Raw genomic sequence first — 27,690 nt, forward strand, 5'->3', positions numbered from 1 at the left:
AAAATGTTTAATTATTTGCTCCTTCTCATGATTTGACTCTTACTGGTACATGAGTCAACTTACCCCGGGCATATGGTCTACCTACCCCGGGCCAGGGGTAGATTGACTAAGATTTAATATTTTGTAAAATGCATTAAATCATCACTATTATACTAAACTAAGAACTAAATATTACATATTTTTATTAGGTTAATAGATTTTCTATCAATTAACATGCTTTTCTTCTCTATATACATTAAAACACAAAAAATATGAACTATTTAGGAAAAAACTAGTCAACCATCCCGGGTCTCCCCTAATGAGTGTTTCGAAAGTAATTTTAAACAATTACATTAACCCGTAGCATTTGCGTTTGAATGGTAAAATGAAACGGTACAATAGCATCTGCGTCCGCATTTTGGTTTCAGCGATAATAAAAAGACGAAGCATCATCTGTTGCCAATGTCTCTTCCGATTTTATGTCTTTGTTTTTTGTTCTTTTTGCAACTCTGTTTATTTCTCTCGAAAAAAAAAAAAACATAAAATATAGATATATCTGCCCGTGTATTTATTACAATGTCCATAAAGTGTAACGATATTATTAGACGCCGAAACAATCAACTATGACTTCCTTTGTAAGATGTAAACGATGTCAAATGAATGGCATGAAATTTCGTTGATTCATCGTGTTAATTCAATTTTACGGAAGTTGTCTGTAAAAAATAAAATAGTACGGATCTTAACACAATGGCATTTCGAAAATTGAGTGCGTATAACGTATTTGTATGTGTGGAACATCGGCGCGCGATACGCTCAGTAGTTTTTAGAACAATGGTTACAGTTGAAGATGCGCTTCCCCGTTATTCAGTCGGCAACTTCCTCTTTGTAAAAAGGATAATAATAGCGCGTTTCAAATGTTTATATAAAACGAAAATCCTTGGAACTGATTTTGTAATCGATTAAAGATGGTATATAGATATTAATTTCTTACTTTTTTTCTGTAGTGTTAGAGCTAATAATACATATAGAAATAGGAGACGAAAACCTAGTATTTAGGGAGTCAGATAACTCAGGATGGAACCCCGCGAAATTATTTAATCTCCAAAAAGATTATGATATAGTTGCTCCCTCATGCCAAAGTATATATTTTTACGATATTTTGGTATACAAGATTATTCTTATATACTTTACGGGGTGGATACTGTGGATAGAGGAGGTATTTGAAAGAGTAGGGAAACAAAGGACGCTATGGAAGTCGATAAGAAATAGATTGGTAGGACACTTTGTCAGGCATGAAGGGCTGATTGGTGACAGAGGCAAAAACAGGAGTAAAGGTTGACCTAGATTGTATTACTGAAATGCGAAGATTATGTTATTATCAGTATTGACAAAACAGTACTGCATGAAAATATATGAAAATAAATAAAAACTGGTATGCAAGGGAAGGAAAAGTAGGGAAAGAGCAAATATAACGATAGGTGACGAAAAATTAGAAGAAGTTACCGATTTTAAGTATCTAGGAAGTCAGATAAGTCAAAACGGAAGGAGTAGTACGGATATAAAGCAGAGGATAGCGCGGGGTTGAGTCGCCTTCAATAAAAAGAAGTCACTTCTATGCTCGCGAACGATTAATTTAGAAATTCGAAAAAGGTTTTTAAATGTGTATGTTTGAAGCACGGCGCTGTACGGGTGCGAAACATAGACAGTGGGCTCGGCGGAAAAGAGAAGGTTAGAAGAGTTCGAAATGTGGTGTTACAGGCGAATGATGAGGATACCGTGGACAGAGAAGGTTAGAAATGGAGAGATATTAGAAAGATTAAGAGAACAGACACACCTTCTCAGGCATTAAGGTCTAGTGAGAGACATATTAGAGGCAGAAACGGGAGTTAGGAGAGGTACAGGAAGACCTAGATTNTCGTAATTTAAAAACTTGGAAATTGCACGGTACACTATAGGAACTACGATAAATTTTCCCTAATCGGCGCCATGTTTTTAGGCACCTCCCATTTGACGGATTCCAATAGAGACCAAATTTTCATGTATCGTAGTTAAAGAGATCTATGTTCATTTCATTTCTGAAAATTATGAAGTGTATAGGTACACAACTTATTCTCGTGAAACATTATAATGAAAGAACGAACATGAGAATGCATCCATTTCCGCATTTTACCTCTATTATACCAGAGTAAATAGTGCAAATTACTTTGCGGGTTTTGAATTTCGTTTGTCCAGTAGTTACTTTCATTCAACGCTCACTTGTTTTACATTAATTTAAGATTACGGTGTTGATTTCTAATCAAAGGCAAGGATGCAAATTTGCTGCATAACCTAATTAGGACTGACGACCTTATGATGATGATATGTATGACGAAAAACCAAGTACCTAAATGTTTCTAAGTGTAACGTCCAGTTTAAATGTCATTAATGCGAAGTGCTAGGCACATATGTGTCATATCTACATATACTAAGTGTTATCAAAGAGGACTTGACGTAAAACGAAACGCCGTGATGATGATGATTCTTATATCGTTAAAGTCCTGTTCCCTCTATAAGTGCTTTAAAATTTGGATATTATACTTGTGTCTGCGAAAACCAACAGGCCAAACAGGTAGCAGTTTTAGAGATTGCATTAAAGAACACAAAAAAGCTTTGAAAACAAAGACACTAACTTGACATACGTAGATCATTTACTAGAATAATCATGTAAGTTTAATGATGGCTTTAAAGCTTTATCTCAAAGAGAACGGATCATATTTAAAATATATTATAAAGTAATNTCCAAGGATGGTACTATAGAATGTCACCTCAAGGTAGGCCTAGTGGCGTCATCTCTTGGTTAGGCCGGAAACTTATCAATCCACCCTCGTAATACATATAGAAATAGGAGACGAAAACCTAGTATTTAGGGAGTCAGATAACTCAGGATGGAACCCCGCGAAATTATTTAATCTTCAAAAAGATTATGATATAGTTGCGCCCTCATGCCAAAGTATATATCTTTACGATATTTTGGTATACAAGATTATTCTTATACACTTTATGGGGTGGATACTGTGGATAGAGGAGGTATTTGAAAGAGTAGGGAAACAGAGGACGCTATGGAAGTCGATAAGAAATAGATTGGTAGGACACTTTGTCAGGCATGAAGGGCTGATTGGTGACAGAGGCAAAAACAGGAGTAAAGGTTGACCTAGATTGTATTACTGAAATGCGAAGATTATGTTATTATCAGTATTGACAAAACAGTACTGCATGAAAATATATGAAAATAAATAAAAACTGGTATGCAAGGGAAGGAAAAGTAGGGAAAGAGCAAATATAACGATAGGTGACGAAAAATTAGAAGAAGTTACCGATTTTAAGTATCTAGGAAGTCAGATAAGTCAAAACGGAAGGAGTAGTACGGATATAAAGCAGAGGATAGCGCGGGGTTGAGTCGCCTTCAATAAAAAGAAGTCACTTCTATGCTCGCGAACGATTAATTTAGAAATTCGAAAAAGGTTTTTAAATGTGTATGTTTGAAGCACGGCGCTGTACGGGTGCGAAACATAGACAGTGGGCTCGGCGGAAAAGAGAAGGTTAGAAGAGTTCGAAATGTGGTGTTACAGGCGAATGATGAGGATACCGTGGACAGAGAAGGTTAGAAATGGAGAGATATTAGAAAGATTAAGAGAACAGACACACCTTCTCAGGCATTAAGGTCTAGTGAGAGACATATTAGAGGCAGAAACGGGAGTTAGGAGAGGTACAGGAAGACCTAGATTACTGTTCGCAAATAGTTAAGGATGTGGGATGTTCTAGTTTTAGGGAAATGCGAAGATTAGCTCAAGATAGGAAAGAGTGGAAGTGCGTGTCCAACCAGTCTTAGGACTGACGACCATATGATCATGATGATGATCTTATTATTAATCTTAAGTTGCAGATATTTCGAATTGGAAATTCCGTTTTCCTCATGTGTTCTTCAAATATCTCCAATACATAATTGATTAAAACGTAGTTTCAACCATCGTATAAGTTATAACTGCTAATGATGCATGACCGTATGCTCACGCTTGCCGCCTTCCATCTCACTCTGTGCCTTGTACATTTTCAACGAACGGCGTCTAAGCAAATTACCGACCTATCCGTCTTCGTACGAGCCCATTTATCTATTCATCTATCTATTATCGCCGCTTCTTTCGTCTCCTGGGCTCTATTCATTATTACCGTGGCTTTACGGGCTCTCTTTACAACCTGCTTATTTATATACATACTCACATCGACAGGGGGCCGGAATCTTGAAACGTCGGCTCATATTTTCTTCCGCATAATTAATTTCTACATGACCAATTTGATGATATTTCAAATGGTAATGATGTTATCAGCACCTCTTTTACTTTAAATGGTTAATATTAGATACGTGTGTCATTTATTAACAAAAATTGCCAGCTAACTGCTCATCTAAAAGAAAAAATACAGGCCGACCAAGAGCGAATTGAACAAAATGACGGTTCCATACCAGTATTTAAGTACAAATTGACATATTTAAAATTAATATACATATTTAAAACCAATCCAATCCTCTGAGGTTATTGAAGAATGGAATTGTGGGGGTGGTGATGTCATGGCTACTTTTTCCGGTAGGGGGTGTCAATGTTGATCAAACTTTTTCTTCAGTTTTAAGCATGTTATTTATAAGACTCGATTATGGATTGCATTTTCTTTTGTTTTAGGTATAGAATTGCAAATTTTGTACAATTTAAATTTATATTCAGTTCAAATAATGTGCGAATTCGACCGTCTTTTAGACATCTTCCTTTCTCGCGCGAACAGAACAATAAAAAAAAAAGAGAAAGGCGGAGTAATTACGCTGACAGTCGACGGACGGGAATGATATTAGACCCTCGGTGTTCCGTCGCGACGCCCGACTATTTCTGTACGAGATGTCACCCATTAGAGCGGGCCTTGTGCGCCGCTTGTTCCTTTTGTGATTGTTTTCGTGTTTCCGCTCTGGAATCCCGTTCGCGTCCGCTCGAGACGATGCGCCGTAACCAAAAACGACGCCTACCCCCCTTTTAACGCGACGTCAACGACGCCGGACGTCTTCAAGGGCTCCGACCGACGCCGACCTGACGACGCCGTCTTTTTAGGTACCAAAATGAAAACTTTCCTATTGTCAGTAGTTTTTCTTAGGAAGCATTTTTCAACGTACGTTTGGTAGGGGCAGTACCGTCCTAGCAGTTTCAATGCACCCCCCGGGAAAGGCTATGACGAGTCACGATACCGACATAAACTTTAAAAACATAGAAACCAAACACATTAAACCGACGCTTTTTTAACCTCGAAACTTTACAACACGCAATAACCCCATGACCTAAACGTTTTAAACCTCATACATATGTGATCATGACATTACATCCATACACATACGTATATAAACGTATAGCATTGAAAATTTGCCATCTAGAAGAAAATTCCAGCTACGCCCATGATTATTTTTTAAAATAAAATCGCTGGCAACGTTTGAAGCATTATAATTGTGAGACACTCTGTATACGCGGTAATAATACCAAATAATATTATAATTACTGATAATTGAATTGTAAGCTGTTGTAAAAAGTCTACTTCAGTAGTTGTTTTCGTGTCTGTGGTAAAGTGAAAAAAAAATCATCAACCTGTAATTATCTATTATCATTACGATCTAAGTATAACTAAATCTCCGTGGTCAGAATTCTTGAGAACAGTATACACATCTTTGCCAATTATTCCCAAAAGTTTCATGTGCATCACATGTTCTTTACTGCAATTTAGTATGAGTTATAATTTCCAAGCGGCAACCCCAGCTTTTGGAAACAAAAAATTGCTAAAATATGAGAACTATAGCAAAGTACAAAATCCAGATGAGTTTAAAAACTTTTTAATAATTATTGTTTAGGATCCAACGCGACATAAAAGATTTGCAATCACAAAAACGTTAAATAATAATTATTTTCTGCCTCGAAACCAAAACTTTTTTTCGCATGGTCCCCTTCGAACAATGACAGTGCTGTAGACGCTCCTAATTAAGTTCAATAACACTGAAACGTTTATANCACTCAAAACAGGTTATTCATAATGTAAGGTTACGTATTTATTATAGGTATAGTTGTTAATCAACATCATTAAAGACAGTAAAACTGTAGTGATAGACATACAGGGGCAAATGATTAGTATGCTTAGATTTGCAGATGATATGGCAGTATTAGCATCTTGCAAGGAGGAGTTAGAGATAGCTTTAAATAAAACGGAAGCGGTATTGACAAAACAGTATTGTATGAAAATAAATAAAAGTAAAACAAAGGTATGCATGTTTGCAAGAGAAAGAAGAAAAAGTAAGGAAAAAGCGAATATAAATATAGGAGACGAAGAATTAGACCAAGTGGCTGATTTTAGGTATCTAGGAAGTCAGATAAGTCAGGACGGAAGGAGTGGTAGGGATTATAAAGCAGAGGATAGCGCAAGGTCGAGTCGCCTTCAATAAAAATAAGTCACTTCTATGCTGGCGAACGGTTAATTTAGGAATTCGAAAAAGGTTGTTAATGGTGTATGTTTGGAGCGCGGCGCTATACGGGTGCGAAACATGAACGGTGGGCAGTGCGGAAAAGAAAACAAGCGTTCGAAATGTGGAGTTACAGGAAAATGATGAGGATAACGTGGATAGAGAAGGTTAGAAATGAAGAGATATTAGAATGAATATGAGAAGAGAGGATTCTATGGAAGTCAGTAAGAAATAGGCGAGATAGGCTGGTAGGACACCTTCTCAGGCATGAAGATCCAATTAGAGACATATTAGAGGCAGAAACGGGAGTTATAAGGAGTAGAGGTAAACCTAAATTAGATTATCTACAGTTCGTAAATAGTTAAGGATGTGGGTTGTTCCAGTTTTGGGGAAATGCGAAGATTAGCTCAAGACAGGAAAGGGTGTCTAACCAGTCTTAGGACTGACGACCTTATGATGATAGTTGTTAATGTTCATTTCTTGGTTTATTTTTTTAAGACTGTAGTAGTGGTCTGAGTTCTTACAATTAATTAATTGTCTTGTCCGCACCTGCCATTAGTGTCGGTTTGAAAAATGCGACCGTACAGTAGTTGTATGGTACAATAAACCCCGGCTAATCAATCTAGCCGAGACAAATGATGCCCCCAACATTGACACCTAACTTTGACTCGCTACTCCACTAAAGGGATCGCTTAGCTCCTTCAAACTCCCTCGAGCTTCGTCAGCTTATTAGTCATCGAGATTAGATCGCTATGCGGGGGTAAATATTTTGTTCCGCCTTTAAATCTTTTTAGGTCCATATTTTTTTAATTATTCGTTCAAATCGCATTTCACAACTTCAACTTATGAAACGTTAGACTCAAAGAAACGATAATATTATTTTAGAAACTAAAATGTTTCCATTTTGTCATTACTCAATTTCAGAATTGTTTATAATGTGAGAACAGCGCGTCATAAATCTTCAGTTAAGTAACGGAACTCAAGGCTTTAAATCCGACAGTTAACCTTTAATTAACAGTCTTAAGCAACTGCTAAAGATATTTTTAAAATAGAGTTTTGGAAATGAAAAGGAAATGAAACAGGTGCATGTACCTACCTATCAACAATAACAACAATAATCGTTTAAATTGTGAGATAAAAAACTTTTTGTGTAGTTTTACGTTGAAAGCAATAAATGGAAAAAAATTGCAGAGGTATAAAATTCCCTCTCATTGTGGATCTCCACCTCCTTTTAAAATGGGAAGCTGTCAATTTTTGATTTAATGGAAAGAATTAATTGAAAAATAAAAACACCAGTGTATTGCACGAGGTTTCAACTCGATTTGAAAATACGCCAACCCATACCCAATGTGGTTTGGGACGTTGATGAGGGTGATATTTAATGGAAAGAACGAATCATTAACCATAGCGGTTTTGTCAGGTACCCGGTTATCAGAGTATTGTAGTAATTAGGACGAAAAATACATAATTAATGTGAAAATTCGTTTTCAATTTTTTTAGCCACTACCTAAGGTTAGTGAGGGAATAAAAATTTGTTGTTGCTGTCATACCCTCGCCGGGAATCGAACCCTAATAAGCACGGTTTGTCGTTGTTGCTGTTATCATCTCTCGTAGCTTAGTGGTTAGAGCATTTGTGCGTAATGTCGAATGTCCCGGGTTCGATTCCTGGCGAGGAAGTGTTTCATATATATACTTAATATAATTACATAATTACTTCATTAAAACAGCCTAGATCGAATTGAGTGTACCGAAATTATTTGTAACGGCTGTCATAAGTAGATGTNTGTCTAACCAGTCTTAGGACTGACGACCTTATGATGATAGTTGTTAATGTTCATTTCTTGGTTTATTTTTTTAAGACTGTAGTAGTGGTCTGAGTTCTTACAATTAATTAATTGTCTTGTCCGCACCTGCCATTAGTGTCGGTTTGAAAAATGCGACCGTACAGTAGTTGTATGGTACAATAAACCCCGGCTAATCAATCTAGCCGAGACAAATGATGCCCCCAACATTGACACCTAACTTTGACTCGCTACTCCACTAAAGGGATCGCTTAGCTCCTTCAAACTCCCTCGAGCTTCGTCAGCTTATTAGTCATCGAGATTAGATCGCTATGCGGGGGTAAATATTTTGTTCCGCCTTTAAATCTTTTTAGGTCCATATTTTTTTAATTATTCGTTCAAATCGCATTTCACAACTTCAACTTATGAAACGTTAGACTCAAAGAAACGATAATATTATTTTAGAAACTAAAATGTTTCCATTTTGTCATTACTCAATTTCAGAATTGTTTATAATGTGAGAACAGCGCGTCATAAATCTTCAGTTAAGTAACGGAACTCAAGGCTTTAAATCCGACAGTTAACCTTTAATTAACAGTCTTAAGCAACTGCTAAAGATATTTTTAAAATAGAGTTTTGGAAATGAAAAGGAAATGAAACAGGTGCATGTACCTACCTATCAACAATAACAACAATAATCGTTTAAATTGTGAGATAAAAAACTTTTTGTGTAGTTTTACGTTGAAAGCAATAAATGGAAAAAAATTGCAGAGGTATAAAATTCCCTCTCATTGTGGATCTCCACCTCCTTTTAAAATGGGAAGCTGTCAATTTTTGATTTAATGGAAAGAATTAATTGAAAAATAAAAACACCAGTGTATTGCACGAGGTTTCAACTCGATTTGAAAATACGCCAACCCATACCCAATGTGGTTTGGGACGTTGATGAGGGTGATATTTAATGGAAAGAACGAATCATTAACCATAGCGGTTTTGTCAGGTACCCGGTTATCAGAGTATTGTAGTAATTAGGACGAAAAATACATAATTAATGTGAAAATTCGTTTTCAATTTTTTTAGCCACTACCTAAGGTTAGTGAGGGAATAAAAATTTGTTGTTGCTGTCATACCCTCGCCGGGAATCGAACCCTAATAAGCACGGTTTGTCGTTGTTGCTGTTATCATCTCTCGTAGCTTAGTGGTTAGAGCATTTGTGCGTAATGTCGAATGTCCCGGGTTCGATTCCTGGCGAGGAAGTGTTTCATATATATACTTAATATAATTACATAATTACTTCATTAAAACAGCCTAGATCGAATTGAGTGTACCGAAATTATTTGTAACGGCTGTCATAAGTAGATGTAGATCATTAACCTGTTTTCAACTAATTTTAATGTGTTACACTAACTGCAACGGTGGTTATTGCTAGAATACGGTAACAACTGTTCGGTATTCATGAGTGTGGAAGCGCTTTAACTACCACTAGAGCTTGCTAGCTACCAGATTTATGTCTTGCATCGATTTCGTTTATCTGATAGTCTCTCGTTGATGAAGCCATTAGGTGCAAAATGAGTTGGGAGACGAAGAAGCGGGATACCCAATCAGGCGGAGGGACCACGGGTTTATTTATTTACTTATCTCGCTGATTAGGCCTTTTAGATAGGACGGACGCATGCCTTGGCCGTTTCCACGACCCGGGTCGTCGAAGACAGGACCGCACATCGCAGTCGGCGGTCGATCTGTTTCGTTGGTTTGCGTGTGGCAAGCGGTGATCGCGTTAACATCGGCGAAGGGGCGAAGGGACTTACCCGAAGCGCACGGGACTTTTGTGTGTGTCCGTATGCGAGGCCGATGTCTACATACCTTACAATCATTGCCGTGTCATAAAATGAACCATCAACGTTTGTTTTATTATAACTTACTTAAGTCGACCTCCTGTCTGATTATGTTAAAACATGGTAAAAATTTATCAAGCGTTTGATTTTATGCAGGAAATAACGATTATAGCCAGTCTTTTTATATTCTACTTTAGATGTACGTCGTGTATTCTTGTAATTTTATGACCTTATCCCACATGGACTGCTGCATGTTTACGTATGAATCTAAATCCAACTTTGACGTCAACCCTTAATCCTTCCTGGGCTCGAGTCTTATTCCTTTAGTCACTTCACAACAGTGGAAATCCTTTCAAAACTTATCAAGCACTATACGTCAATCATTTCACAAAAAGTCATATTTTACCAATTTTGGTTCCACTCAAAACAGGAAGTGTTGCTGAATTCGCCTTTTGTCTGTCTGTCCTGTCCCTGATTCCACACGATTTTCTTACGATAAGGGGAAGAAATGGAAACTAAAAAATTCTTTAGATGCATGGTTGGGGATATCTTTTAAAAGGTTTTTGAATCAATATGGGTGACAACCCGTTCAAAACTTATCAACCATTTCTGTCTGACAGCTCAAAAGACGAAGTATATTGCTGAACTCCTTTTGGATCTCTCCTGGCTTTGATTTCACGCTAGATTTTCAAAATAAGTGGAAGAAATGGAAGCTTTATATGGTTGAAGATCGTATCCAAAAGAATCAAAATGGAGAATACCTCTTCTTCGGTTATCCCTTTTTGTGTTTCTCATATGTGATAAACGCGGAGGCATCATCGGTATCATTTAACCGAATTCCAGAGCAGCAGTTCGCGACACGGCCCGTCGACCTTCTCTAATAAACGATTATGCAAATAATGTTGAACCCGATGCAGTCGCGGTGGGGTCGCCATCGTCGTCGCTATACGTACACACACACACACACACACACACACACACGGCACAGACGAGAATGTGTGCATATTCATGATGGGATCCGACCGCCATATTCCGGGTGGCAAATGCAATTCACGCAATGCAATAAATACAACGGCGCAGTGCGGCAGTGACCACAGCCACCGCCACCGACTAACCACCTACGAGGGTTACATACAATCAACGTGTGCAGCAAGGCCCATGCTACGCGAGGTCCGTCAGCCCGATCGCCTAGCCACTGGCAATGGACCGGAAAGCAAAAATGTTGGTCTATATCGGGTTTTAAATTTTTTTATCCATTGGTAACTTCCAAGGATGAAGGACAGGGCCGAGCGGCATGCCTCGAGGTTTAGGTCATTGCGTAGTATTCGGGAGGACGTTGGTTCGATTCCGAGTGCGTCTACTCTACTCAAAGTTTTTTCAATTGTTCTTTTTTTTCGATCCCTTAGGCAAATGCTGGAGCATTAGCAATAGTCTATAGATAATTTTTAACTTCTCTCCTGTCTTCATTTCATCTGTGTTATCTTTCTTACCCCAATCAACACCCACATTTTCCCACGATTCCTATAAAAGTAGACTGAAGAATGCCTTCTGCGTAATCCTGAGGGAAGCAATTTATCGAAATTGCCACGCGTTTCAAAGATCAGTAAATATCAGAAGATGACGACATATTGCCTTAACTTAATATTGTAGAACCAAAAAACTTCATCATAGTAATAAGAAGCCAACTTTGATGTTTTCCTATTATAAAAATTCAAATTTTGAAGACCAATTTTGATCTAAAGATTTTCATAATTTTGTACGATTTCCATTTAGTAGAGTACATATAGACAATGACGGAAAATCGATCTTTGATCCCAACAAGAGCCTTTATTATTTGCTAGCCCTCATAAATATACTTAAATTGGCGAATTTAAAGTCCCCGTTCATATAATTTATCAGTTGAATGTCTAGCATACACCCTCGCCATTTCTTATTAAAATATCTGCACANAGGACGCTATGGAAGTCGATAAGAAATAGATTGGTAGGACACTTTGTCAGGCATGAAGGGCTGATTGGTGACAGAGGCAAAAACAGGAGTAAAGGTTGACTTAGATTGTATTACTGAAATGCGAAGATTATGTTATTATCAGTATTGACAAAACAGTACTGTATGAAAATATACGAAAATAAATAAAAACAGGTATGCAAGGGAAGGAAAAGTAGGGAAAGAGCTAATATAAAGATAGGAGACGAAAAATTAGAAGAAGTTACCGATTTTTTGTATCTAGGAAGTCAGATAAGTCAAAACGGAAGGAGTAGTACGGATATAAAGCAGAGGATAGCGCGGGGTTGAGTCGCCTTCAATAAAAAGAAGTCACTTCTATGCTCGCGAACGATTAATTTAGAAATTCGAAAAAGGTTTTTAAATGTGTATGTTTGAAGCACGGCGCTGTACGGGTGCGAAACATAGACAGTGGGCTCGGCGGAAAAGAGAAGGTTAGAAGAGTTCGAAATGTGGTGTTACAGGCGAATGATGAGGATACCGTGGACAGAGAAGGTTAGAAATGGAGAGATATTAGAAAGATTAAGAGAACAGACACACCTTCTCAGGCATTAAGGTCTAGTGAGAGACATATTAGAGGCAGAAACGGGAGTTAGGAGAGGTACAGGAAGACCTAGATTACTGTTCGCAAATAGTTAAGGATGTGGGATGTTCTAGTTTTAGGGAAATGCGAAGATTAGCTCAAGATAGGAAAGAGTGGAAGTGCGTGTCCAACCAGTCTTAGGACTGACGACCATATGATCATGATGATGATCTTATTATTAATCTTAAGTTGCAGATATTTCGAATTGGAAATTCCGTTTTCCTCATGTGTTCTTCAAATATCTCCAATACATAATTGATTAAAACGTAGTTTCAACCATCGTATAAGTTATAACTGCTAATGATGCATGACCGTATGCTCACGCTTGCCGCCTTCCATCTCACTCTGTGCCTTGTACATTTTCAACGAACGGCGTCTAAGCAAATTACCGACCTATCCGTCTTCGTACGAGCCCATTTATCTATTCATCTATCTATTATCGCCGCTTCTTTCGTCTCCTGGGCTCTATTCATTATTACCGTGGCTTTACGGGCTCTCTTTACAACCTGCTTATTTATATACATACTCACATCGACAGGGGGCCGGAATCTTGAAACGTCGGCTCATATTTTCTTCCGCATAATTAATTTCTACATGACCAATTTGATGATATTTCAAATGGTAATGATGTTATCAGCACCTCTTTTACTTTAAATGGTTAATATTAGATACGTGTGTCATTTATTAACAAAAATTGCCAGCTAACTGCTCATCTAAAAGAAAAAATACAGGCCGACCAAGAGCGAATTGAACAAAATGACGGTTCCATACCAGTATTTAAGTACAAATTGACATATTTAAAATTAATATACATATTTAAAACCAATCCAATCCTCTGAGGTTATTGAAGAATGGAATTGTGGGGGTGGTGATGTCATGGCTACTTTTTCCGGTAGGGGGTGTCAATGTTGATCAAACTTTTTCTTCAGTTTTAAGCATGTTATTTATAAGACTCGATTATGGATTGCATTTTCTTTTGTTTTAGGTATAGAATTGCAAATTTTGTACAATTTAAATTTATATTCAGTTCAAATAATGTGCGAATTCGACCGTCTTTTAGACATCTTCCTTTCTCGCGCGAACAGAACAATAAAAAAAAAAGAGAAAGGCGGAGTAATTACGCTGACAGTCGACGGACGGGAATGATATTAGACCCTCGGTGTTCCGTCGCGACGCCCGACTATTTCTGTACGAGATGTCACCCATTAGAGCGGGCCTTGTGCGCCGCTTGTTCCTTTTGTGATTGTTTTCGTGTTTCCGCTCTGGAATCCCGTTCGCGTCCGCTCGAGACGATGCGCCGTAACCAAAAACGACGCCTACCCCCCTTTTAACGCGACGTCAACGACGCCGGACGTCTTCAAGGGCTCCGACCGACGCCGACCTGACGACGCCGTCTTTTTAGGTACCAAAATGAAAACTTTCCTATTGTCAGTAGTTTTTCTTAGGAAGCATTTTTCAACGTACGTTTGGTAGGGGCAGTACCGTCCTAGCAGTTTCAATGCACCCCCCGGGAAAGGCTATGACGAGTCACGATACCGACATAAACTTTAAAAACATAGAAACCAAACACATTAAACCGACGCTTTTTTAACCTCGAAACTTTACAACACGCAATAACCCCATGACCTAAACGTTTTAAACCTCATACATATGTGATCATGACATTACATCCATACACATACGTATATAAACGTATAGCATTGAAAATTTGCCATCTAGAAGAAATTTCCAGCTACGCCCATGATTATTTTTTAAAATAAAATCGCTGGCAACGTTTGAAGCATTATAATTGTGAGACACTCTGTATACGCGGTAATAATACCAAATAATATTATAATTACTGATAATTGAATTGTAAGCTGTTGTAAAAAGTCTACTTCAGTAGTTGTTTTCGTGTCTGTGGTAAAGTGAAAAAAAAATCATCAACCTGTAATTATCTATTATCATTACGATCTAAGTATAACTAAATCTCCGTGGTCAGAATTCTTGAGAACAGTATACACATCTTTGCCAATTATTCCCAAAAGTTTCATGTGCATCACATGTTCTTTACTGCAATTTAGTATGAGTTATAATTTCCAAGCGGCAACCCCAGCTTTTGGAAACAAAAAATTGCTAAAATATGAGAACTATAGCAAAGTACAAAATCCAGATGAGTTTAAAAACTTTTTAATAATTATTGTTTAGGATCCAACGCGACATAAAAGATTTGCAATCACAAAAACGTTAAATAATAATTATTTTCTGCCTCGAAACCAAAACTTTTTTTCGCATGGTCCCCTTCGAACAATGACAGTGCTGTAGACGCTCCTAATTAAGTTCAATAACACTGAAACGTTTATAAATTTTATGAGCGTTTCTAAAATTAAATTTATTTAGTTGTATCTCCTTACTAAATACTGCATTTATTTCCGTATCATTTATAAATGGTAAAAATTCTGTTAGAAATACGCTGTACCTATTGTTATATGTAGAAATCAACTGATAGAAGCATTATTTCATCATCATAAGGTCGTCAGTCCTAAGACTGGTTGGACACGCGCCTCCACTTTCTTTCCTATCCTGAGCTAATCTTCGCATTTCCCTAAAACTAGAACATCCCACATCCTTGACTATTTGTGACCAGTAATCTTATCTAAATCTACCTCTGCTTCTTTTAACTTCTACTTTTAATATGACTAGCCCTTCATGCCTGAGAAGGTGTTCTACCAGCCTATTTGTTATTGACTCTCAAAGAGTCCTCTGCTCTCCTATTCTTTTTCATACCTCTTCATTTCTTACATTCTCTATCCGCGTTATCCTCATCATTCGTCTGTAACACCACATTTCGAACGCTTCTAACCTTTTCTTTTCCGCCGCGCCCATCGTCCATGTTTCGCACCCGTACAGCGCCGCGCTCCATACATACGCCTTTAAGTGACTTGTAGATAACTCGGTCCTGCGCTTTCCTCTGCTTTATATCCCTACTACTCCTTCCATCCTGAATTATCTAACTTCCTAGGTACTGAAAATCAGCCACTTCTAATGTTTCGTCTCCTATATTGATATTCCCTCTATCCCTTCTTTAAGGAAGAAATATCACTCTAATGGTAACCTCTAGCGGAAAAACTAGTAATGAAATCGAAATACGTCATATTGATTTCCACTATGATCTGAATGTTCCATCTTGAAGGACTTTGAATTAGAGTGATTTTCCTTTTTATTACAGGCATTTTTTACATCTATTGGCCAATCTAATTATAAGATATCTATATTATTTGTTTTACCAAAAATTTGATAATGAAAATCTAGCCTCAAAAGTAATTAGTGTTCGTTTTTGTTGCAGGATGGTTCGAATAATCGCCGATGAATTCCTGACAGATGAACGCGACCGAAAATATTACGCCGATCATTACAGTTGCTGTCCGCCGCCCCTGTTTATTATCATAATCACATTAGTAGAGGTTAGTAAAGCAAAATCTAGTATTTATCTGCTTTGTATTCTCTGGCATTTAATTAAGAGAAAAGAACATAAAATTGCAATGAAAACGATAAGTAACACATCAACAATTAATTGACCCATCTTAATAAATGAAAATATTCCAGTGGCGTATCGACCATGCATAACAGTGTTAATATGCTTTCGTTTGTACATTTAAACGTGTAAATTATTCAGTTAATTCTTGTTACAGTTTTTGAAACACAAACGCGAAGTTTCATACTACTTACAATGATTAACCGGCGATAATATATTTGTAAGTAACCAGGATATAGATCGGCACAATAAATGTATCTGTCGAAGCTGTGGGGCAACCTTCGTTTTTTTAATTTAGATACCTGTAGGTACGAGTTCTTAGCATTTATTAGGTACAGAGAAATGATAATTAATTCAAGTTCCGTTAAGCTTACGATTAGATGGATAGACATTACACATGCATTTTCCCGGCCGGAATTACTGGCAAGTTTGTTTTATGCACATAAAATTAAATTGCAAATAAGTTAATTATTGTTTCTTGCAAAAATATTGGAGTCTAATTGATAGCTAAAAACACGTGCGCATTTCTTGGTGTGTACTATTTGGTATGTCGTAGATATCTAACCGTCATACCATCTATTAAATAATAATTAAACTGTACCTAAAACTGGGGTAGTGTTATTTATTCGAATTTCGGAACCGTTGGAATATCGTGATCAAATAAAGACGAAGTTAGTTCCAGAATTACCATACATAACCTTTGTAAAATTCATGTCAGCGGTTACGGTAATTTTGCAGTTACATTCCTTTGAAATGACAAGACATCAAACATAAGTTAATAAAAAATTGTGAACAATTAATTAATTTGAGGTAGTTTGTAGTGGGTAAATAAAAAAATCGAAAAAATGATTTCAAATTAATATTGCATATTAATCCACTATTAAGTAACTAACAATGTCATAGGATTTCATATATTTANACACACACACACACACACACACACACACACACACACACACACACACGGCACAGACGAGAATGTGTGCATATTCATGATGGGATCCGACCGCCATATTCCGGGTGGCAAATGCAATTCACGCAATGCAATAAATACAACGGCGCAGTGCGGCAGTGACCACAGCCACCGCCACCGACTAACCACCTACGAGGGTTACATACAATCAACGTGTGCAGCAAGGCCCATGCTACGCGAGGTCCGTCAGCCCGATCGCCTAGCCACTGGCAATGGACCGGAAAGCAAAAATGTTGGTCTATATCGGGTTTTAAATTTTTTTATCCATTGGTAACTTCCAAGGATGAAGGACAGGGCCGAGCGGCATGCCTCGAGGTTTAGGTCATTGCGTAGTATTCGGGAGGACGTTGGTTCGATTCCGAGTGCGTCTACTCTACTCAAAGTTTTTTCAATTGTTCTTTTTTTTCGATCCCTTAGGCAAATGCTGGAGCATTAGCAATAGTCTATAGATAATTTTTAACTTCTCTCCTGTCTTCATTTCATCTGTGTTATCTTTCTTACCCCAATCAACACCCACATTTTCCCACGATTCCTATAAAAGTAGACTGAAGAATGCCTTCTGCGTAATCCTGAGGGAAGCAATTTATCGAAATTGCCACGCGTTTCAAAGATCAGTAAATATCAGAAGATGACGACATATTGCCTTAACTTAATATTGTAGAACCAAAAAACTTCATCATAGTAATAAGAAGCCAACTTTGATGTTTTCCTATTATAAAAATTCAAATTTTGAAGACCAATTTTGATCTAAAGATTTTCATAATTTTGTACGATTTCCATTTAGTAGAGTACATATAGACAATGACGGAAAATCGATCTTTGATCCCAACAAGAGCCTTTATTATTTGCTAGCCCTCATAAATATACTTAAATTGGCGAATTTAAAGTCCCCGTTCATATAATTTATCAGTTGAATGTCTAGCATACACCCTCGCCATTTCTTATTAAAATATCTGCACAACCTTCCGGGGTAAAAACGGACAGTGATGTATGGATTCCACTATAGTAGTCTGGGGGTTCTCCGCACGACCAACATGGGCTTAGGTTTGGGGTGGTTGTGTGGTGGTTTGCGTTTCTTCTTGAAATATTTATTACCGTCACACTAAGCTGAGGGGATGATCACGAGCACGCGATAGCAGATCGCTTATTATTGACTCAAAAAGATTCGTACGGGGTAAAGTCTTAAGAAATATTTCATCAGGTACATTAATTCCAAATACGTGTCAGATAAAATAGAAAAATACTAATTGCAATTGAAACGAAGAGGTTACGTTACCTTCTCCAACCATTTTTTTTATCATCTAATGTTCTACCCTTGGAGGTAGAAAATTTTTTTCAAATTTCAATGGTACTACCTTTGCGATATAGCCTATCCAATTAAAAAAAATTGCTAAATTTGGTTCGCAATTGGCGATGGAATCGTCTTAGAATTGATTGTCCCCTCTTCTTTTAGTCGCTTTAAAAACAGTCCTTAGCAACCCTCTACTTGAGTTATTGATTATGTTAATATTCCAAGGGATCAAGGATCTTTTCTACATTAGAATAATTCATAAGTCCATAAAGTAAAGGGTGTGGGGTTGTGACACCATTACACAATGCTTATTGATTAGGTAGTGTAAAAATACTTCCAGCATTCTTCGCATAGGTTCCTTCGTACCTCGACTTTTATTATGTACATTTTTTGAAAGAAAATCCATAAAGTAAGGGAAAATTATTTATGAAAGTATTTTTTGTTTCAGATGACCGGTAAACGTTCAAGAAGTTTTAAATGTGCCGTCCACCATAGAGATCGGGAGGTTTCGTCTGAAAACGATTTTCACCTCCTTTTGGTCGAACCACCCTTATTTCGAAGGTAAATTTTATTTTATTACATATCCCACAGCGGTAGTAAAATATATGTGTGACCCTTCGACGGCTGAATTTACGTTTAAATACCCTCAACAAGTCGAAAGATTGGTGATATTCAATTAAAAATTTCGATCAAACGACAAACTCTTGGGATATCAAAAACAAACCCTTTATAATTAGTTTAATTCTTTCGTTGGATGTTTTAAACTGATTAGATTTGTAAAGTGAATGCCTATTAGCTTAGCGTGTGGAGGTAGAGATTTTTCTATAAATCTTATCATCTGATGCCTTATGAGGATTCGATTAAAGCAAACATTAACTTAGTTTTTTTAGATAAACTTTATAGAAACTTGAGATTGTGTCATATTTGAAAATTATCAGCTAATATAATTCGATTTTAATTTAATGGCGAATGGGACATGGCGTCATATGCCCTTTGTGTGTCATATAGGGCAGCCTTATTGTGTTTACATGAGACACTTTGGCTAGCACAATAGGGACCCTACTTACAGATCCCTAAAATTTTAATCGAGAATCTTCACCTAATTCCGAAATATCCTATCATCAGCTATCTCAGTTGCACCAATTTCTACTACAAGTCTATTTATTAAAATTAATTTTGATGTAGGGGAGACCGGGGATAGTTGACTATAGGGGTAGGTAGACTAACTACCGAAAACTCTTCGACAGTGTATGAACTATGTCATCTGATCATAACCAAGCATTACATTTCGCGTCCCGCTCAGTTGTCTGAAGCGTCACATCGCGGTCGTGCGTTGTTTTCGAACACTGACATGTTTTTCATATTTCAATCACATAAGTAATATTTTGATATATTGTATTTTTTGATCTGATGCCTACTCGTTTTATGTAAATCATTTTTCTATTAGTCCTAGCNGCTAACCTCAACATGATAGGCACGTTACCATAATCGAATAAAATAATTCGAAGTGGTCTGTATTCTGTCGAAACTGCCAGACGCGGATCGCGATTTCGATCTTTTTGGAACTCATCAGCGCGTCGCAGGCAACTCCGACAGAACAAAGACCAACTTTTACCTGCTGTCTTAACAGCACGTTTTAGAAAATACCACAAATGGCGCGGTAAACGCCATCTGTAGTACAATGCTACATTTTAGGATTACATATGCTCCAACAAGGTCCATTTAAATATATGGATATCTACTTGCTGAAACTAATCCTGGCGTAGCTAACCTCAACATGATAGGCACGTTACCATAATCGAATAAAATAATTCGAAGTGGTCTGTATTCTGTCGAAACTGCCAGACGCGGATCGCGATTTCGATCTTTTTGGAACTCATCAGCGCGTCGCAGGCAACTCCGACAGAACAAAGACCAACTTTTACCTGCTGTCTTAACAGCACGTTTTAGAAAATACCACAAATGGCGCGGTAAACGCCATCTGTAGTACAATGCTACATTTTAGGATTACATATGCTCCAACAAGGTCCATTTAAATATATGGATATCTACTTGCTGAAACTAATCCTGGCGTAGCTAACCTCAACATGATAGGCACGTTACCATAATCGAATAAAATAATTCGAAGTGGTCTGTATTCTGTCGAAACTGCCAGACGCGGATCGCGATTTCGATCTTTTTGGAACTCATCAGCGCGTCGCAGGCAACTCCGACAGAACAAAGACCAACTTTTACCTGCTGTCTTAACAGCACGTTTTAGAAAATACCACAAATGGCGCGGTAAACGCCATCTGTAGTACAATGCTACATTTTAGGATTACATATGCTCCAACAAGGTCCATTTAAATATATGGATATCTACTTGCTGAAACTAATCCTGGCGTAGCTAACCTCAACATGATAGGCACGTTACCATAATCGAATAAAATAATTCGAAGTGGTCTGTATTCTGTCGAAACTGCCAGACGCGGATCGCGATTTCGATCTTTTTGGAACTCATCAGCGCGTCGCAGGCAACTCCGACAGAACAAAGACCAACTTTTACCTGCTGTCTTAACAGCACGTTTTAGAAAATACCACAAATGGCGCGGTAAACGCCATCTGTAGTACAATGCTACATTTTAGGATTACATATGCTCCAACAAGGTCCATTTAAATATATGGATATCTACTTGCTGAAACTAATCCTGGCGTAGCTAACCTCAACATGATAGGCACGTTACCATAATCGAATAAAATAATTCGAAGTGGTCTGTATTCTGTCGAAACTGCCAGACGCGGATCGCGATTTCGATCTTTTTGGAACTCATCAGCGCGTCGCAGGCAACTCCGACAGAACAAAGACCAACTTTTACCTGCTGTCTTAACAGCACGTTTTAGAAAATACCACAAATGGCGCGGTAAACGCCATCTGTAGTACAATGCTACATTTTAGGATTACATATGCTCCAACAAGGTCCATTTAAATATATGGATATCTACTTGCTGAAACTAATCCTGGCGTAGCTAACCTCAACATGATAGGCACGTTACCATAATCGAATAAAATAATTCGAAGTGGTCTGTATTCTGTCGAAACTGCCAGACGCGGATCGCGATTTCGATCTTTTTGGAACTCATCAGCGCGTCGCAGGCAACTCCGACAGAACAAAGACCAACTTTTACCTGCTGTCTTAACAGCACGTTTTAGAAAATACCACAAATGGCGCGGTAAACGCCATCTGTAGTACAATGCTACATTTTAGGATTACATATGCTCCAACAAGGTCCATTTAAATATATGGATATCTACTTGCTGAAACTAATCCTGGCGTAGCTAACCTCAACATGATAGGCACGTTACCATAATCGAATAAAATAATTCGAAGTGGTCTGTATTCTGTCGAAACTGCCAGACGCGGATCGCGATTTCGATCTTTTTGGAACTCATCAGCGCGTCGCAGGCAACTCCGACAGAACAAAGACCAACTTTTACCTGCTGTCTTAACAGCACGTTTTAGAAAATACCACAAATGGCGCGGTAAACGCCATCTGTAGTACAATGCTACATTTTAGGATTACATATGCTCCAACAAGGTCCATTTAAATATATGGATATCTACTTGCTGAAACTAATCCTGGCGTAGCTAACCTCAACATGATAGGCACGTTACCATAATCGAATAAAATAATTCGAAGTGGTCTGTATTCTGTCGAAACTGCCAGACGCGGATCGCGATTTCGATCTTTTTGGAACTCATCAGCGCGTCGCAGGCAACTCCGACAGAACAAAGACCAACTTTTACCTGCTGTCTTAACAGCACGTTTTAGAAAATACCACAAATGGCGCGGTAAACGCCATCTGTAGTACAATGCTACATTTTAGGATTACATATGCTCCAACAAGGTCCATTTAAATATATGGATATCTACTTGCTGAAACTAATCCTGGCGTAGCTAACCTCAACATGATAGGCACGTTACCATAATCGAATAAAATAATTCGAAGTGGTCTGTATTCTGTCGAAACTGCCAGACGCGGATCGCGATTTCGATCTTTTTGGAACTCATCAGCGCGTCGCAGGCAACTCCGACAGAACAAAGACCAACTTTTACCTGCTGTCTTAACAGCACGTTTTAGAAAATACCACAAATGGCGCGGTAAACGCCATCTGTAGTACAATGCTACATTTTAGGATTACATATGCTCCAACAAGGTCCATTTAAATATATGGATATCTACTTGCTGAAACTAATCCTGGCGTAGCTAACCTCAACATGATAGGCACGTTACCATAATCGAATAAAATAATTCGAAGTGGTCTGTATTCTGTCGAAACTGCCAGACGCGGATCGCGATTTCGATCTTTTTGGAACTCATCAGCGCGTCGCAGGCAACTCCGACAGAACAAAGACCAACTTTTACCTGCTGTCTTAACAGCACGTTTTAGAAAATACCACAAATGGCGCGGTAAACGCCATCTGTAGTACAATGCTACATTTTAGGATTACATATGCTCCAACAAGGTCCATTTAAATATATGGATATCTACTTGCTGAAACTAATCCTGGCGTAGCTAACCTCAACATGATAGGCACGTTACCATAATCGAATAAAATAATTCGAAGTGGTCTGTATTCTGTCGAAACTGCCAGACGCGGATCGCGATTTCGATCTTTTTGGAACTCATCAGCGCGTCGCAGGCAACTCCGACAGAACAAAGACCAACTTTTACCTGCTGTCTTAACAGCACGTTTTAGAAAATACCACAAATGGCGCGGTAAACGCCATCTGTAGTACAATGCTACATTTTAGGATTACATATGCTCCAACAAGGTCCATTTAAATATATGGATATCTACTTGCTGAAACTAATCCTGGCGTAGCTAACCTCAACATGATAGGCACGTTACCATAATCGAATAAAATAATTCGAAGTGGTCTGTATTCTGTCGAAACTGCCAGACGCGGATCGCGATTTCGATCTTTTTGGAACTCATCAGCGCGTCGCAGGCAACTCCGACAGAACAAAGACCAACTTTTACCTGCTGTCTTAACAGCACGTTTTAGAAAATACCACAAATGGCGCGGTAAACGCCATCTGTAGTACAATGCTACATTTTAGGATTACATATGCTCCAACAAGGTCCATTTAAATATATGGATATCTACTTGCTGAAACTAATCCTGGCGTAGCTAACCTCAACATGATAGGCACGTTACCATAATCGAATAAAATAATTCGAAGTGGTCTGTATTCTGTCGAAACTGCCAGACGCGGATCGCGATTTCGATCTTTTTGGAACTCATCAGCGCGTCGCAGGCAACTCCGACAGAACAAAGACCAACTTTTACCTGCTGTCTTAACAGCACGTTTTAGAAAATACCACAAATGGCGCGGTAAACGCCATCTGTAGTACAATGCTACATTTTAGGATTACATATGCTCCAACAAGGTCCATTTAAATATATGGATATCTACTTGCTGAAACTAATCCTGGCGTAGCTAACCTCAACATGATAGGCACGTTACCATAATCGAATAAAATAATTCGAAGTGGTCTGTATTCTGTCGAAACTGCCAGACGCGGATCGCGATTTCGATCTTTTTGGAACTCATCAGCGCGTCGCAGGCAACTCCGACAGAACAAAGACCAACTTTTACCTGCTGTCTTAACAGCACGTTTTAGAAAATACCACAAATGGCGCGGTAAACGCCATCTGTAGTACAATGCTACATTTTAGGATTACATATGCTCCAACAAGGTCCATTTAAATATATGGATATCTACTTGCTGAAACTAATCCTGGCGTAGCTAACCTCAACATGATAGGCACGTTACCATAATCGAATAAAATAATTCGAAGTGGTCTGTATTCTGTCGAAACTGCCAGACGCGGATCGCGATTTCGATCTTTTTGGAACTCATCAGCGCGTCGCAGGCAACTCCGACAGAACAAAGACCAACTTTTACCTGCTGTCTTAACAGCACGTTTTAGAAAATACCACAAATGGCGCGGTAAACGCCATCTGTAGTACAATGCTACATTTTAGGATTACATATGCTCCAACAAGGTCCATTTAAATATATGGATATCTACTTGCTGAAACTAATCCTGGCGTAGCTAACCTCAACATGATAGGCACGTTACCATAATCGAATAAAATAATTCGAAGTGGTCTGTATTCTGTCGAAACTGCCAGACGCGGATCGCGATTTCGATCTTTTTGGAACTCATCAGCGCGTCGCAGGCAACTCCGACAGAACAAAGACCAACTTTTACCTGCTGTCTTAACAGCACGTTTTAGAAAATACCACAAATGGCGCGGTAAACGCCATCTGTAGTACAATGCTACATTTTAGGATTACATATGCTCCAACAAGGTCCATTTAAATATATGGATATCTACTTGCTGAAACTAATCCTGGCGTAGCTAACCTCAACATGATAGGCACGTTACCATAATCGAATAAAATAATTCGAAGTGGTCTGTATTCTGTCGAAACTGCCAGACGCGGATCGCGATTTCGATCTTTTTGGAACTCATCAGCGCGTCGCAGGCAACTCCGACAGAACAAAGACCAACTTTTACCTGCTGTCTTAACAGCACGTTTTAGAAAATACCACAAATGGCGCGGTAAACGCCATCTGTAGTACAATGCTACATTTTAGGATTACATATGCTCCAACAAGGTCCATTTAAATATATGGATATCTACTTGCTGAAACTAATCCTGGCGTAGCTAACCTCAACATGATAGGCACGTTACCATAATCGAATAAAATAATTCGAAGTGGTCTGTATTCTGTCGAAACTGCCAGACGCGGATCGCGATTTCGATCTTTTTGGAACTCATCAGCGCGTCGCAGGCAACTCCGACAGAACAAAGACCAACTTTTACCTGCTGTCTTAACAGCACGTTTTAGAAAATACCACAAATGGCGCGGTAAACGCCATCTGTAGTACAATGCTACATTTTAGGATTACATATGCTCCAACAAGGTCCATTTAAATATATGGATATCTACTTGCTGAAACTAATCCTGGCGTAGCTAACCTCAACATGATAGGCACGTTACCATAATCGAATAAAATAATTCGAAGTGGTCTGTATTCTGTCGAAACTGCCAGACGCGGATCGCGATTTCGATCTTTTTGGAACTCATCAGCGCGTCGCAGGCAACTCCGACAGAACAAAGACCAACTTTTACCTGCTGTCTTAACAGCACGTTTTAGAAAATACCACAAATGGCGCGGTAAACGCCATCTGTAGTACAATGCTACATTTTAGGATTACATATGCTCCAACAAGGTCCATTTAAATATATGGATATCTACTTGCTGAAACTAATCCTGGCGTAGCTAACCTCAACATGATAGGCACGTTACCATAATCGAATAAAATAATTCGAAGTGGTCTGTATTCTGTCGAAACTGCCAGACGCGGATCGCGATTTCGATCTTTTTGGATCTCATGAGCGCGTCGCTGACAGCAGATCGAAATCGCGGATTCGCATCTGGCAGTTTCGACAGAATACAGACCACTTCAAATTATTTTAAAGTATATATTATTTATAAAAAAGAAAAATTTTGTCCTGATGCGTGATGATCATCAGCTTTCATTGTACTCCTTCTAAAGCTACATTTGTCGAGGTTAAAAAAGATATATCAGTATATTAAACTGGTAGTGCCCGTCCAAATTTGGGCAGTGGATACTGTTCTCGATGGAACCGAAACCCATATACTAATTTTTTACATTTATATTTTAATTTTGGTGACATATTTAATAATTGTACAATCGTACAACATCAAAAATACAGCGATTATTATTAAATGTCATTGGAATGTACAAATATAACAATTGCAATTTTTTAGTCAAAACATATATTCTTATTAAAGCATTTTAGACATCGAAAGCGTTCGACCTAAACAACCTTTCCATCCTTTAATTTATGTACATGCAACCAATTATACGACCGAATATAGACGTTTAAACCCGCCCTAGTTTTTTGCAATTGTTTAGTGAAAACAAACTATTTTTAATTAAAGACATCGAATATCAAATCTAAGCAACCTTTTCATCTTTTAGTTAAACATTATAATCGTCAATTAATTCCAGAATGTTGTTCTATAAGCCACTCCAGTTACACCTACATATCTTGAGAGAACTTTAATGTCTTATAGAATTAGGAGAATGTTTAAAAAAGTACAAACAAGACAAACAACTTTCTTAGAAAAAGTTACGCCCTCGCCCTCTAGCAACACTCTTATTAATTTTTTCTAATTGTAACTATGACTATCATCTATAATAATTTGTTTTTATCTATTCTGTAACCGTCTTGGTACGTCAGCAGCAAATTCTGAAATTGAAACGTTTCGGACGTATCTCGTATAAAAAAACAAGAGGATGGCAGCGATGCAAATCAAATAAATTATGTTTATTTGAATAAATAATCATCATTATAAATTGTTCCGCTCCAGTCTGTCCGATGAATCGCTTACGATCAAGCAGGCCATTTGGTTCGATTGTTAGGAAGGAATTTAACGCTTTGCAAAAGTCATTTTTGCCATTCTTCTTATTTCTATCTCTCCGGTCTAACGGTGAATTTCTATTCGAGTGATTTTCATGGGAAACGATTATTGTAACCTTTACTATTAGGTGTATACAATACATAGATATATTGAACACAAACCGTGCTGATAAATTTACAACAAAAGCCTTTTAGTTAACACTAGGTATATTGTTTACTCGACATTATTACCCGCGGCTTCGCTCGCGTTGATGTCTTAAGGATGTTTGGGAGAATTACAATCGGAGACAAGAGTACGTAAAATTAGAAATTCGTGATTAATTAGGTTTTGCAGCATATCATGAGGTAAATAATAAATACTGTCTATACTAAAGAAAAAGTATACGGTTTGAGAGAAAATTTGGAATTTGACCAAAAACTTTGAATAAAATAAGAAATAACGAATAATATGGAAAATTTTTAACTGACTTTTGGCAGTGAATATGCCTTAATTTCAAATTCGAAACAAAAAAATATTTAGTTTCAATCTGCATTAATAATGAGCGTAAAACTTTTTAATATGTTTAAATAATAATTAAAACTTTAAAATTGCATTTATTTCAGACAATTATAAATATTATCATTATATTATCAAGTAAAAACGAGATTTTCAGCTAATTTTTCATTTTTTCCTCGATAACCATTTAGTGAATTTGAAT

At 37.8% G+C, this 27,690-nt stretch overlaps 1 protein-coding gene across 1 annotated transcript in view; it reads left to right on the forward strand.

Annotated features, from left to right (window-relative positions):
• Positions 1–27,690, forward strand: part of LOC108732570 (rhomboid-related protein 3) — a 92,816-nt gene that overhangs the window by 52,527 nt on the left and 12,599 nt on the right. Inside the window, exons 2-3 of the mRNA XM_025976066.1 lie at positions 16,025–16,142; positions 18,926–19,038. Of these exons, the coding sequence (XP_025831851.1) occupies positions 16,026–16,142; positions 18,926–19,038 (230 nt within the window). The 5' untranslated portion in view covers position 16,025. The remainder of the gene's footprint in view (positions 1–16,024; positions 16,143–18,925; positions 19,039–27,690) is intronic.

The sequence above is a fragment of the Agrilus planipennis genome, unplaced genomic scaffold (assembly GCF_000699045.2).
Source record: "Agrilus planipennis isolate EAB-ADULT unplaced genomic scaffold, Apla_2.0 scaffold71, whole genome shotgun sequence".
Classification (NCBI taxonomy): domain Eukaryota; kingdom Metazoa; phylum Arthropoda; class Insecta; order Coleoptera; family Buprestidae; genus Agrilus; species Agrilus planipennis.